We start from the raw sequence: 12098 nt of genomic DNA, 5'->3' as shown, positions 1-12098 counted from the left end.
AAGAGCTTTACCGTCTACACAAGTCAGACATAGAGTAGACAGAAGGATCCATTCTTAAGAGAAACAAATAAAAATACGTATAGAACATATCCTGTAGGGAGCAATCCTCCATTGGCCAGGAGGAAGAAGCCAGAGGAAAGGCTGATCTAACTTCCACGTCTAAATTATACTACTCACTTGGGCACTTCTTCCTGTCTGAAAAGTCATGGACATGTGGGCTAGCTTGGGAGTTTGTCCAGGAATTGGAGATCTGGTGAATTTTCCTTGGAAACGCCAAAAATTACTTTGCTTAGCTGAAGGTACATGACTCAACACTTTATATGGAGAGCTTCAGTGAGAGGCTATTTGGTATAGTGTGATTGAGAGACGTTTCAGGCAATCTTATATTGCTCCACAGAGCCAGCCCAGAGTGGACATTATCTTACTCAGGACCTGCCAAATAATTGTGGACTCCAAGGTATAAGTCCTCTTTCTTTTTTGGGGATATGTGTGTGTTGGGGGCAGGGCTGCTCAGACTGCCAAATCAGCAGTGTTCAATCCCACTGTCTATGACTTAACTGCAATGTAAAACACACAGAGGAATGAATTCGGATATATTGATATATATACATCTATATTGATCTAATTAGCGTAGACTGTATTTGATGTTGTCTTCAAGGGGCTTTATTTTAAAATTCATTAATTGCAAATGATTCAGAGCCGAACACAAGAATGCGTTTAAAACTGAGGTGTCTTGCAAAGCTACGTTTGATCAAAGGTGGTGGAAACTGAAATTTTACTGCTGGTGGGTGCTTCGCTTGTGGTTGTGTAATTAATTTGGTGGCTCTGTGCCTGGGATAGCCTCAAGTGTGTGTGTTCCCCAACACCCCTGCTTTCTAATGGTTTCCGACTGTTGTGTGCCCCCTCTCTCCCTTGCCGTTTCCTGTGGAAGAGACCAGTTTTAAAAACATTAAACACGTTTCCTACTGCTGTGCTATTCCTGCAAGTGATAGTCTGCCTGCTGCTCTGCACAGCCTGCTCTCTACAACTTGTGACATAACTGGCTTGGCACCATGCTGCAGCTGGAGTGGCAGGCCAACCACCCTGCTGCCACAGTAGGAATGAGATTTTTTCCTGTAAAATGACTCTCTTCCAACTCAGGGGAAAGTGGAATGGGGTTATTCTGGCCTGAGGAGACAGCCAGCAGGCAGGAAGGGAATGTCCTAGAGGGGACACCACTATGTGCTTTCAGCTCAGGAGGGTACGGACCAGTGATGCGCAAACTGAGGCATGCAAACTGCAAGTGGCTCTTTACAGCACATGATATTAAAATACTGTGTGATTTTAATTATTAGCCAATCTAAGTTATTAACCAATCAGGATGCTTTTACTATGTTGCTTACCAATTGTAGTTAATAAAATAATAATACTTAATCAGTCATTTTGCTGTGAGAAATATATATAAATAGTAAATAAAAAAATGAATTCACACTACTGTGGCTCTTTTGGGTTATGTTAATCACTGATTTGGCTCCCGAACCACTGAGGTCTGAGTATCACTGGTCCAGATGCAGACCTTGGAAGTCTAAGCAGATCTTGCTCCACTGTGCAGCCAGTATGGATCCCATGTTTATGGTGGTTCAGAGCTCAGATTCTACTCTGCTTTAGGATTCTATCATTAAATTTAATCATCAGGGAAAGGTGAGTGGGGTCCATTTCTCACCATGCTTCGTGCTATTGAGTATGATGGCTGATTTAAGGACACTGTAGTCTTTCCTTTAACATAAACCATCTCTGGTACCAGAAGGGCTAGAAATATCTTTATATTCTAGAGAACATGTTAAAAATATCTCCCAAAAGACTCTAACTCTGTAGAACATCTCATGGTCCTGACCATAATTTCCTGCATGTACTGCATTCATAACTGTAATTAGAGATGGACGGTAAGATGGCCTTTAATGTGCAAACTGAAATATGATATTGGGCTTTAGGATTTGTGCCTAATTTCTCTTCTCTCCCATACTGCAACAGGAGCATGGAAGAATTCGATAGAAGAATGGACGGCAGAAGACTGGAATGAAGATGTAAGTATATGTGGATGGGTAGGCAGCAATTATTCACTCTGAGCTGTCTGTGCATCTCCTTCAGAAGTCAAAAATGTCTTGTGTAATACTTTGCAATGTATGGGGGGGTTGTAGTTCATTCCTATTTAATGGAGATCATAAAATCAATTATTTGATGAATTTCGTTGTACTTTCTGATTCAAATAATGTAAAAATATTATTCCCCATTTTATCAGTCAGGGTGAACTATTTGTGAATATAAGAATTTTACATATTTTTTGATAGTTAAAATATTTTCATTCTTAACCCAACTCTACTATTTAGCACTTATGAGAGTTAATCATGCACATTTCTCCTTGCATTGTCTAGAGCTTACACCCTTAGCATCATGAGACTCTTTTTTTATATAATGATCTTTATGAACTGGTAGATTAAGTATTAAAACTTAGCGACTGCCCAAATTTTGATCCATTTTTTTCTGTTTATAAGATCTATATCATTCTTTTAATTTTTTCAAAACATGAGTCAGTCTTTGTTAACAGACTATTAAAAAAAATCAAGACGTATCATCACATAATCACATTTTTTTGTTGTCCCCCCCACCCCACCCCGTCCATGTATTTTTCTCAGGCCAGTGGCCTTGCTTCATATCTGTAAAGCACTTGGCACATTTTGGGTATTCTAATAATATTAATACCTACCAGCCCAGTCTGAGGAACCCACAATAACAAGCCACTGTGTGTATGCAGGTTAGAGGAGTTTGGGGGGGAGTGGAGAAAATTGATAAGCAAACGGAGAACTTCAAAAATCAAGGTCCTTCTGCTGTATGTGGACATCAGATATTCTAAGCCCATTTTCCTAAGAGAAGAGTTTGCTTCAGAATGTTTGGTCGAGACCGGTGGTGGTTTTGGTTCTTACTAGAGAGAGTAGTGTCTCACTTCAAAGACAAATCTGAAAATTCTTTCTTAACTTCCAAGGAGTTTGTAATCTGGAAAGTATTAAAAGTGCTATAAAAGTATTATTATCCGTGTGCATTCTTTAAAGGTATCAGTTTTAGATTAATTAGAAATCTGTCTTCTATTTTTTAATGTCTGAGTGGTGGTTCTGTTGTTGGTATAGTATAGTCAAATAACTGGGCTTATTACAGGAGCAAGGCCTAACTTGTTCAAGGAACTCTATGCAGGCTAACTCCTGCATCCATTTGGAGCATCGTCTCATAGACTCTAGGACTGGAAGGGACCTCGAGAGGTCATCGAGTCCAGTCCCCTGCCCTCATGGCAGGACCAAATACTGTCTAGACCATCCCTAACAGACATTTATCTAACCTACTCTTAAATATCTCCAGAGATGGAGATTCCACAACTTCCCTAGGCAATCTATTCCAGTGTTTAACTACCCTGACAGTTAGGAACTTTTTCCTAATGTCCAACCTAAATCTCCCTTGCTGCAGTTTAAGCCCGTTGCTTCTTGTTCTATCATTGGAGGCTAAGGTGAACAAGTTTTCTCCCTCCTCCTGATGACACCCTTTTAGATACCTGAAAACTGCTATCATGTCCCCTCTCAGTCTTCTCTTTTCCAAACTAAACAAACCCAATTCCTTCAGCCTTCCTTCATAGGTCATATTCTCAAGACCTTTAATCATTCTTGTTGCTCTTCTCTGGACCCTCTCCAATTTCTCCACATCTTTCTTGAAATGCGGTGCCCAGAACTGGACACAATACTCCAGTTGAGGCCTAACCAGCGCAGAGTAAAGCGGAAGAATGACTTCTCGTGTCTTGTTTACAACACACCTGTTAATGCATCCCAGAATCATGTTTGCTTTTTTTGCAACAGTATCACACTGTTGACTCATATTAAGCTTGTGGTCTACTATGACCCCTAGATCTCTTTCTGCCATACTCCTTCCTAGACAATCTCTTCCCATTCTGTATGTGTGAAACTGATTGTTCCTTCCTAGGTGGAGCACTTTGCATTTATCTTTATTGAGATGGAAGTCATGTGCTTCCATGTGGGCACAGGGGTTGGCCTACATGGAGTTCATTGCAGGATTCGGGGCTAACTTTGTCTCACTTCACGTCAGGGATCCCTCTATTCTGGCCTGCCAACTACACTCATGCAACGAACTAATGACTTCAGTAGCTGGTCTATTACAAACTGTTAGCATTAGTGGAATCCAGTCTCTCAGTGGACAAAAGCATTGATTCCTTCACATGGAAAAAATATAGGCTATTAAAAGGCTCTTTAATCTGGTGGGGAAAGGCATAGCCAGAACCAGTGCCTGGAAGCCAAACCTAGACTAATTTAAATTAGAAATATACTTTAGCCAAGTGCAGACTGTGCTTTAGTCAAATGCAAGATATTGGGCTCAGTACAGGGGTAATTGGGTGAAATTTAATGGCCTGTGATATACAGGAGGGCAGACTAAATGATCTAATGGTTTCTTCTGGTCTTAAACTCTACGAATCGAGAATAATGATACTCTCCATTCTGTTTAAACAGTAATAGACACTTGGAATTACAATATATGAAGATATTACTTCACCTAGCTTGTATGGCTAATATATGAAATTGATGCTATCCCTTTAACAAAATACAATGTGAAGGCAAGTCAAATTAAAAGCAAATATATTTTTAGGTACTACAGTTGGTTCTCAGTCTTCCTGGCAGTTTTTACAACCAATCTCCTATTTAGAAAAAAATGGACAGAAGTGTGATTAAATTGGCAGTGTCCCTTAAACAGGATTTAAGATGGCATGAAAACCATCAATTTCATTTAGTTTTAACTTCTTTGGCCTCAGTAACAGTGTTGCTGGGAGGGTGCCTCCCAGCCCAGGTAGATATACTCATGCTAACTTGGCTTGATTTAGCATGTTAGAAATAGCCTTGCAGCACTGGCAGAGGCTAGGGCTAGCCACCTGAGCTCCGACCCAGGGGGTTGCGTGGGCTTGCGAACCTGTGCCATGAGGTCCGCACTGCTGTTTGTAGTGCGCTAGCTCAAGCCAAACTAGTTGTCTACCCAGGCTGGGAGGTACACTCCCAGTTGCAGTGTAGACATACCCATTAGGGTCCTGATTTTGGGGGTTTGTTACTCTTACCTTGTATTTTGCTTCAGTTCTTAAATACACGTCTTGAGTATTGCTCCCAAGCCATATTAGCTGGGTGTGGGAGAGGGTTGGCTGCTGGTAAACGTTGCATACTTGGTGACTAGGCCAAGGTTTTACAATTGGAACTTTGCTGATGTTTGTATTTGAAGGGATGTCGCTGTAAGAAGGGGAGGCGCCCCTGTGAAGTTGACTTTTAAAAACAATTGATCATTGTTTGTCATCCACCTATTTTTAGGAATGTTCTAGTACATTAGTGAAGGGTGTGTTTATTGTGTAGCACAACTAGTTATCCCAGACAGTTACTCAGAAGCAGATAAAATTGCTTCTAAGAAACTCTGGTGGCATCTGTTTCAGCTGCTGCACATGTCATGGGCTCTGACAAATGCCATAATCCCAGCAGACTCTCAAATCTGCTGCTTGTTTACTGTTTGCCACAGTCCATAGCATAAATGTAATACAGCAGAGCTACTAACCTGCATCTTGGGCGTTGTTTTGCATGCAATTATACTTGCATAGAGAACGTTTTTTCCCTTTCATGCCCAAGAGGCGCTTTTGAAATTGTCTCAAGTCTGTCAAGCTCTGTAGCCAACCTGCTTTCAGGGTTTGTCAGTGTTTTTAGTCACTGTTGATGGTACTCCAGGTTAAGTGAGCATGGGAAACTGTTAATGTTATATTGAGGATTTAATATTTAACTAAGGGGTGGCAGATCACAGCCTACCACTCCGCTCTTAACTGACCTCTTAGTGCCGTAATAATGCAGGAATCTCACAAGGCTGCAGAAAGCATAGTACGGTGTATGCTACAATAACACATAATGGGGGAAGGGTGCTATCGATGGAGCAGAAACCTTTACTATGAATTTATTTGGGCTGAAATTAAATGCTTAACCTTCTTTATTGTTCTTTATTAAGGCTATGATTTAGTCATGGAGGCCATGGCAGTCACAGATTCTGTGACTTTACCGGACCTTCGTGACTTCTACACTTCAGGAGGTAGGGGGTGGGACTGTGCGCCCCTGCCCTGCGACTGGGGATGGCTGGAAGCAGGACCCTGCAACCAGGGCCGTGCAGCGAGCCCCGTGGCTTCTGGGAGCTTCTACTGGGGGCTGCAGCTGGGGCAGCACACTCCAGCCCTGCAGTGTCCCAGGCTAGGCAGGACCATGCCCCTTAGCTTCCCAGGGCCATGCACCACCCCTCCCAGCTGTAGCCTGGGCTTGGCAGGGGGCCGCAGTTGGGACCACACATCCCTGTCCTGCAGCTACAGCCAGTTCTGGAGAAGGGGCTTTGTCCCCTGTGGTGGTTCTCCCCCCCACACCTCCCTCTGCAGCTGCTGGAGCCGGGGCTGTGCCCCCTGCCATTGTGGGAAGCTCGACCTGTCGGGTCCCCCCTCAATGGGAGTTCATCCCTCCCCCTTAGCTAGCCCTGGCCTCCGGTTATTTTTAGTAAAAGTCACGGACAGGTCACAGGCTCATTGAATTTTTGTTTCTTGCTTGTGACTTGTCCGTGACTTTTATTAAAAAGAACCTTTACGAAATCTTAGCCTTATTCATTATGTATATAGTGTTGTGTATATGTGGTGCTTTACATAACAGATGTAGTTGGAATCTCTGCCTCAAAGAACTAAGTTTAAAATAAGAACTGGCAGAGGCAGCACGGGGGGAATGAGGGAGGAGCTAGGAGTTTCACTTTCTCGTAACACACCGTACTTTGCATGAACTGTGTTCCAGCATAAAATCCAAAACGCATTCATCCAGCTGTCAACCCACACTTCCAACACCACAGAACTAGATCTTTACCTCTTATTGGTGGGACGCATTCACCTTTAAAATACACATCAGAATCAGTCTTGGCATGTAACACTCAATTTGGATGAACATTGTTCCATAAAAGAACCCTAATCAGATGAGCACTCTTGCAATTTGATTTAATAACTGTAGCATATTTAGGGATGTAACTCCCAATGATGTCAGTGGAACTGCACACAGTATGGCAGAGATGAATTTGGCTCTTGCTTTCCAAGACCTCAGTGGGACTGCTCACTTTGTTTAAAGTTAAGAACGTGTAAGGCTTTAAAGGAGAAGGGACCCAGCCTTCCAACTGTAGTGAAATGCTTGCTCACTCCTTTGGTAGGTCAGCTGTTCTTAGGCTTGGTCTACACACAAAGTTGTACCGATATAACTAAAGAGATGATTTTATACTGAATTAGTTAAGGGAGAGTAATGTTGTGTGTGAGCACTCTTGTATCTGTTTGAACTTAACTTATATCAGTTTAACAGCTATATAAATATCATCACTTATATCGGTGTAACTGCATCCACACCAAAGGGGGTTTCATCAGTTTAACTAAGTTGGTTTCTTAAGGCTTGTTTTAACTATACTGGTGTAGTAAAAGCAGCACAATTCCCCCAGAGTGGACACGGTTATGCCAGTAGAAAGATGCTTATGTTGTACTGTTATATCTTATTCCCTGTTCATTATGAGAATAAACTAATTTATGCCAGTATAAGGCATCTTTATGCCACTATAACTGCATTCACATTAGGGTCTGTAATGATATAACTATTTGGGTAAAAAACCCCACATTCCTAACAAATACCGTTATATTGGTACAAAATCTGTGTGTAGACCAGACCTTACACCAATGTGTTTAAATCAGTGCAGAACTGTGTACAAGTCCTTATTAAAATTGGGCTATGTTTTCTTTGTCCTTTTAAAGATGATCTGCAGTGCAACTTTTTACTATGATTTGGTATTACTGATCTCTTTAAGTTACATAACCAGGGTTGGATTATTTATTTTGAATATTGCTGCATGTAAACTTTCAATGCACATATAACTAAAATACACTTTCTCCCTCCTTTTTTCTTACCCCTTTCTCAGCTTTCTGAAACAAAGGTCTTCACTGCATCTTCTGTTCCAGCTGAGAATCACATCACTCCTGGGCAAAGGTAGGGGAGGATTTACGTCTTTGTTCCATTGAATGTTCTCACAGCCTAAACTCTTTCATGCACTCCCTGTAAAGTTGTTGAAGTTTCAGCATTTGGCGCACTTTAAAGTTCAGTTCGATAAAATACTAGAAAACAATCTTGTGTTTGCCCCCAGGAGATGGCATGGATGTGAATGGACAAGCTCATGTCTAATCAGAATTTTGGGGGTGAATTTATTTTAGTATTAACATCTGATTTTATCTAATATTAGGCTCTGACTACACTGTAGTGTACAACAGGCCATATTAAGTATATGAAAGGCGTGTGTTCCAAATCCTAATGTTATGTAATGTGGAGCAAATTCAGACACATGCCTAGTGCTCTGTTCCTGCTTCTGCCACAGAATTCCTGTGTGATAATGGGCTAATCAATTCACTGCTATGTGCATGATTTTCCCCATCTACAAAACGGGAATAATATTCACCTCATGGAGGGGGGGCAAGCTTGATGCAGTAATATTTGTAAAACACCTTGATTCTCAGGTTGCAGGTGCTGCAGACATGTAAAGTACATATGGACTGAGTGGCAAGATCCACTCAAGTAAGCAAATAACACCTCTTTTCACTTACCTCTCATGGCTCAATCATGTTGATCTCCATGAGCTTACCATGGTGGTAAGTACTTTGGACATACCCAAGAGAAATTATGATATTCAAATTGCGCTGTGTGTCACTTTGAAATGCTAAAATGCAGAACAAAATGCAAGGTTTTCTTCAATTCTGAAGCAGTAAATGTGGCAGCGATAATAACCCTCTGCTCGAGCAGCTGGCAGGACCTTGCCATCTGAGTAGAAAGCTGGTTTCTCGCTTTTCCTAGAGGTGCTGTGTGCTGCAGAGATGAGACCTAGAAAGATTAAATAATGTTGCTAGCATAGTGTTCTTCGTATGGATCTTAGTTATTTGATCATCTTTCACTCCTCAAATATCCCAGTTGTGAGTATCTGGCGACAGCTTACTCTTTCTTGTAGCATTGACCTAGTAACGTTACTTCAGAAGCCTGTGACTTCTAGCCAAGAAACAGAAGGCATCTCTTTCGAGTCTCCCCAACAGCAGAGCTTTGGCCAAGCCCTAGTCTTCACGAATTCCCAGCACAACACCCAGATGGCATCAGGACCTGGCAATTCCAGTGCTGTCAACTCCTATTCTCCTCAGAGTCTGGTAAAATTAATCTTGGCTTTTTAAAGACTCAGGATCTTAAGGAATAAACTATTCATACTTTTTCAGTTAGTTTCTTGCTTTTTCATAACTTTTCTTTGCAGCACTTAAATTGCAGGTGGTATTGAAGTGTATAAGAGGACACTGGACTAAGAATGACCTTCCCCCCACCCCCCAAAAGTGTCAGATGGACCTTTTTGTACTCACAGGCTTGTTACTTGTCTGTTTAAGTGAACTACTTGTTTTGGTTCTTGAGAAAAGAGTAAATAAGTTTTCTGCATATTGATTAAAATGAAAATCTTTGTTTATAAAGCATTGAATTCTAGGCCAGAAGACTGTGATGTGGTATTTTCCAAGCACATATCTGACTGGTCTGTGTGGAAATCAACTGTTACTGAGTTTTCTGGACTAATGGAAAGTTGGCTATCCTTTGTTAGTGTTAACAGAGTTGGAGATTAGATGTAGGAAAATGTTTTGAAACAGATTAAATACTCTTGCCAGTAACTTTACCTTTACACTGTTTTAAGGCACTATATAAACAAAACTACATGAGTCAGATCCTTAGCTTGGGTAAATCAACAAACTTCCATTAACAGTTGTGGAGCTAAACCAGTATACAATAGCTGGGGATCTGGCCCCCTATTGTTAGTGCTCAGTTGGATTTTCTTGCTAAGTTTTAACTTTTCACTTTTAATTAGAAATCTGGGGATGAAGTATGAATTGAATTGCTGCCAACAGGAGCAATTAACTCAGACCTCACAGGTTTGGTCATGTTAACATTTAGTGAAAATTTTTTTTTCTTATTTTCTTGCTAGTCTTCAGTTCTCTGTTCTGGGTTTGGAGAACTTGGATCCTCTAAATTAGCAAACTCCACTGGATCGCCGCTCTTGGACCAGTTGAAGTCTCCAGGTTTGGGTCAGTTCACCTCTCCGAGCTCTCAGCAAAACAGCAGTAGCTCCACTGCCACCACCGCTACCACCACGTCATCCTGGGATCTGAAACCCTCTATTAGCCAATCCTCTGTCCTCAGTCAGTTTGGTGAGCGTTTAGATATTGGGGTGTTTTTATGTTTTGTTGTGGTTTTTTTTTTTTTTTTTTTTTTTTTTAAAAGCCATTGACTGTGGAACTTTCACTCTTCAGTGGCAGATGTTATGTAAGAGATTTTTAAAATATTGAGAAATGGCTTCTCTTTTGAAATTAGATTCCTAAAGGAGACTAGTAAACTTGATCACATTATATTGAGTTCCATTCATAAAAGGTTAATAAGTTATATATGTTATAAGCATAATAGACGACATAAATATTTTTATAGATGGCTTCAGTAGAAAGTGTTACAGATGGTTGTAAGCAGCCTGTTTGGCTCATCTCTGGCAATTGGTTAGCCATTTATTTAAAAATCTATTACTAACCTTTTATAAACTGTTTGTAAATGGAACCTTCATATAAAGTATGACTGTAAATGTCTCTAGGAATCCTGGGGAAAGACCTTTTTATTTTACCTTGACTGTACTCTACTAGTGACAAAGTATAAAGTTTCAATGCTAGACTAAGTTAATACCACCTTATAATGCGTTCTCTGGCTCTTTAATAGTGTGGATCACGTCTTAATCCTGGGACCACCTGCATCCTGCATACTTCCCTTTCTGTCCACGATGGAGTAGATCACCGTACCTCCCATTCACAATTACGTAGACCCTTCTCTGAGGAGGGTTAGACAAGGCAGTGATTAAAAATTGCTTGAGCAATCTCTACACTGTTGCTTCCAGTGATGCTCCTACTGTGGAGAATTACAGGTCCTGGTTTTGCCAGTATAGAAGCAGCCATTGTGGTAGCAACCACAATTGTTCACATAAAGTAATATTAAGAAAATATTTGTTTTCACTGTGTTTTAATGCAGTTCAGCTGCTGAAAATAAGAAGCTGGCAACATGTAGCCTGCAATGTTCTGTGGACCTCTTGTGTTTGTGAACCACAGTTTTGAATAGTTGCTTATGAGCCTGTCCTCCAAAAGTCATGAGTTTTAGCTTTTATTGTGAATTGCACTTTCTACCTTTAACGGAGTCCCACTTTCAGACAGGTCTTCACACTGTGGATCGGTGCACGGTCTGACTAAAATAATACATAGCATTTCTGCTAGGGACTTGAGTATAATGCAGTTGTGTGGCCATATGAACAGCTGCCTAATTCCCTATTTTAAAAAAATTGCCATTTAGTCCTATCTCAGAATCTGTTTTCATTTCAAAAGAGAAAATTAAGTTGCCAGCTCTGTGGTTGCAAAAATAATCTTCAAAATCTGAAGCTCATGTAAAATAATGCATTGACAGCTGACAGTCTGCAGCAATAGCTCTGAGAGGGGTGAATAAAAGCACTGATTCTTCAACTACAGAGATGGAACATAGAAGTCCTGGGAGCAGAGTTTAATGCATCAATTATGATTTTCTTTTCCCAAATGCTGGCTAGACTTTAAATCCCAGCCTGAACCATCCCCAGTTCTCAGCCAGCTGACCCAACGACAGCAACAGCAGACACAGGCAGTCCCTGTTCCTCCTCCTGGATTGGAGTCCTTCTCCTCCCAAGTAAAACTCCGAGAGCCATCACCAGTAGACAGTTCTATGGCTGCAAGCAAAATGCTGCAGCTCCCCAGCATGTCTGTGGATAACCAGGCAGTGTCTGCCCATCAAACACAGCAGAAACAGATCAAACCACCGAAACGGAGGATACCCCCAGCTTCTAAGGTGGGTAACACAGCAGGGGCAAGTATATGGCAAATATAGGCTTTAAGATACATGAGGGTGTGGGGAAACTTTAGAGGG

At 41.2% G+C, this 12098-nt stretch overlaps 1 protein-coding gene, 1 long non-coding RNA gene and 1 other non-coding gene across 6 annotated transcripts in view; 2 read left to right on the top strand and 1 right to left on the bottom strand.

Annotated features, from left to right (window-relative positions):
* Positions 1 to 12098, top strand: part of UBAP2 (ubiquitin associated protein 2) — a 145986-nt gene that overhangs the window by 81365 nt on the left and 52523 nt on the right. For 3 of the 4 annotated variants that reach the window (XM_030565759.1, XM_030565758.1, XM_030565757.1), the window contains exons 10-15: positions 398 to 457; positions 2011 to 2063; positions 8026 to 8093; positions 9100 to 9289; positions 10102 to 10324; positions 11746 to 12020. In XM_030565759.1, the coding sequence (XP_030421619.1) occupies positions 398 to 457; positions 2011 to 2063; positions 8026 to 8093; positions 9100 to 9289; positions 10102 to 10324; positions 11746 to 12020 (869 nt within the window). The remainder of the gene's footprint in view (positions 1 to 397; positions 458 to 2010; positions 2064 to 8025; positions 8094 to 9099; positions 9290 to 10101; positions 10325 to 11745; positions 12021 to 12098) is intronic. The other variant, XM_030565760.1, reaches the window with a different exon arrangement.
* On the bottom strand, positions 987 to 11751 carry LOC115653077. Its single transcript, XR_004000837.1, has 3 exons — positions 11615 to 11751; positions 3829 to 3832; positions 987 to 997 (listed from the first exon to the last, which is right to left on the bottom strand). It is a non-coding gene; the product is annotated as an uncharacterized LOC115653077 (long non-coding RNA).
* On the top strand, positions 9612 to 9695 carry LOC115654136. The gene has a single exon (XR_004001119.1). It is a non-coding gene; the product is annotated as a small nucleolar RNA SNORD121A (small nucleolar RNA).

The sequence above is a fragment of the Gopherus evgoodei genome, chromosome 6 (assembly GCF_007399415.2).
Source record: "Gopherus evgoodei ecotype Sinaloan lineage chromosome 6, rGopEvg1_v1.p, whole genome shotgun sequence".
Taxonomy (NCBI): domain Eukaryota; kingdom Metazoa; phylum Chordata; order Testudines; family Testudinidae; genus Gopherus; species Gopherus evgoodei.
Note: the sequence above shows the minus strand (reverse complement) of the source record. Positions and strands in the feature narration are given on the sequence as shown.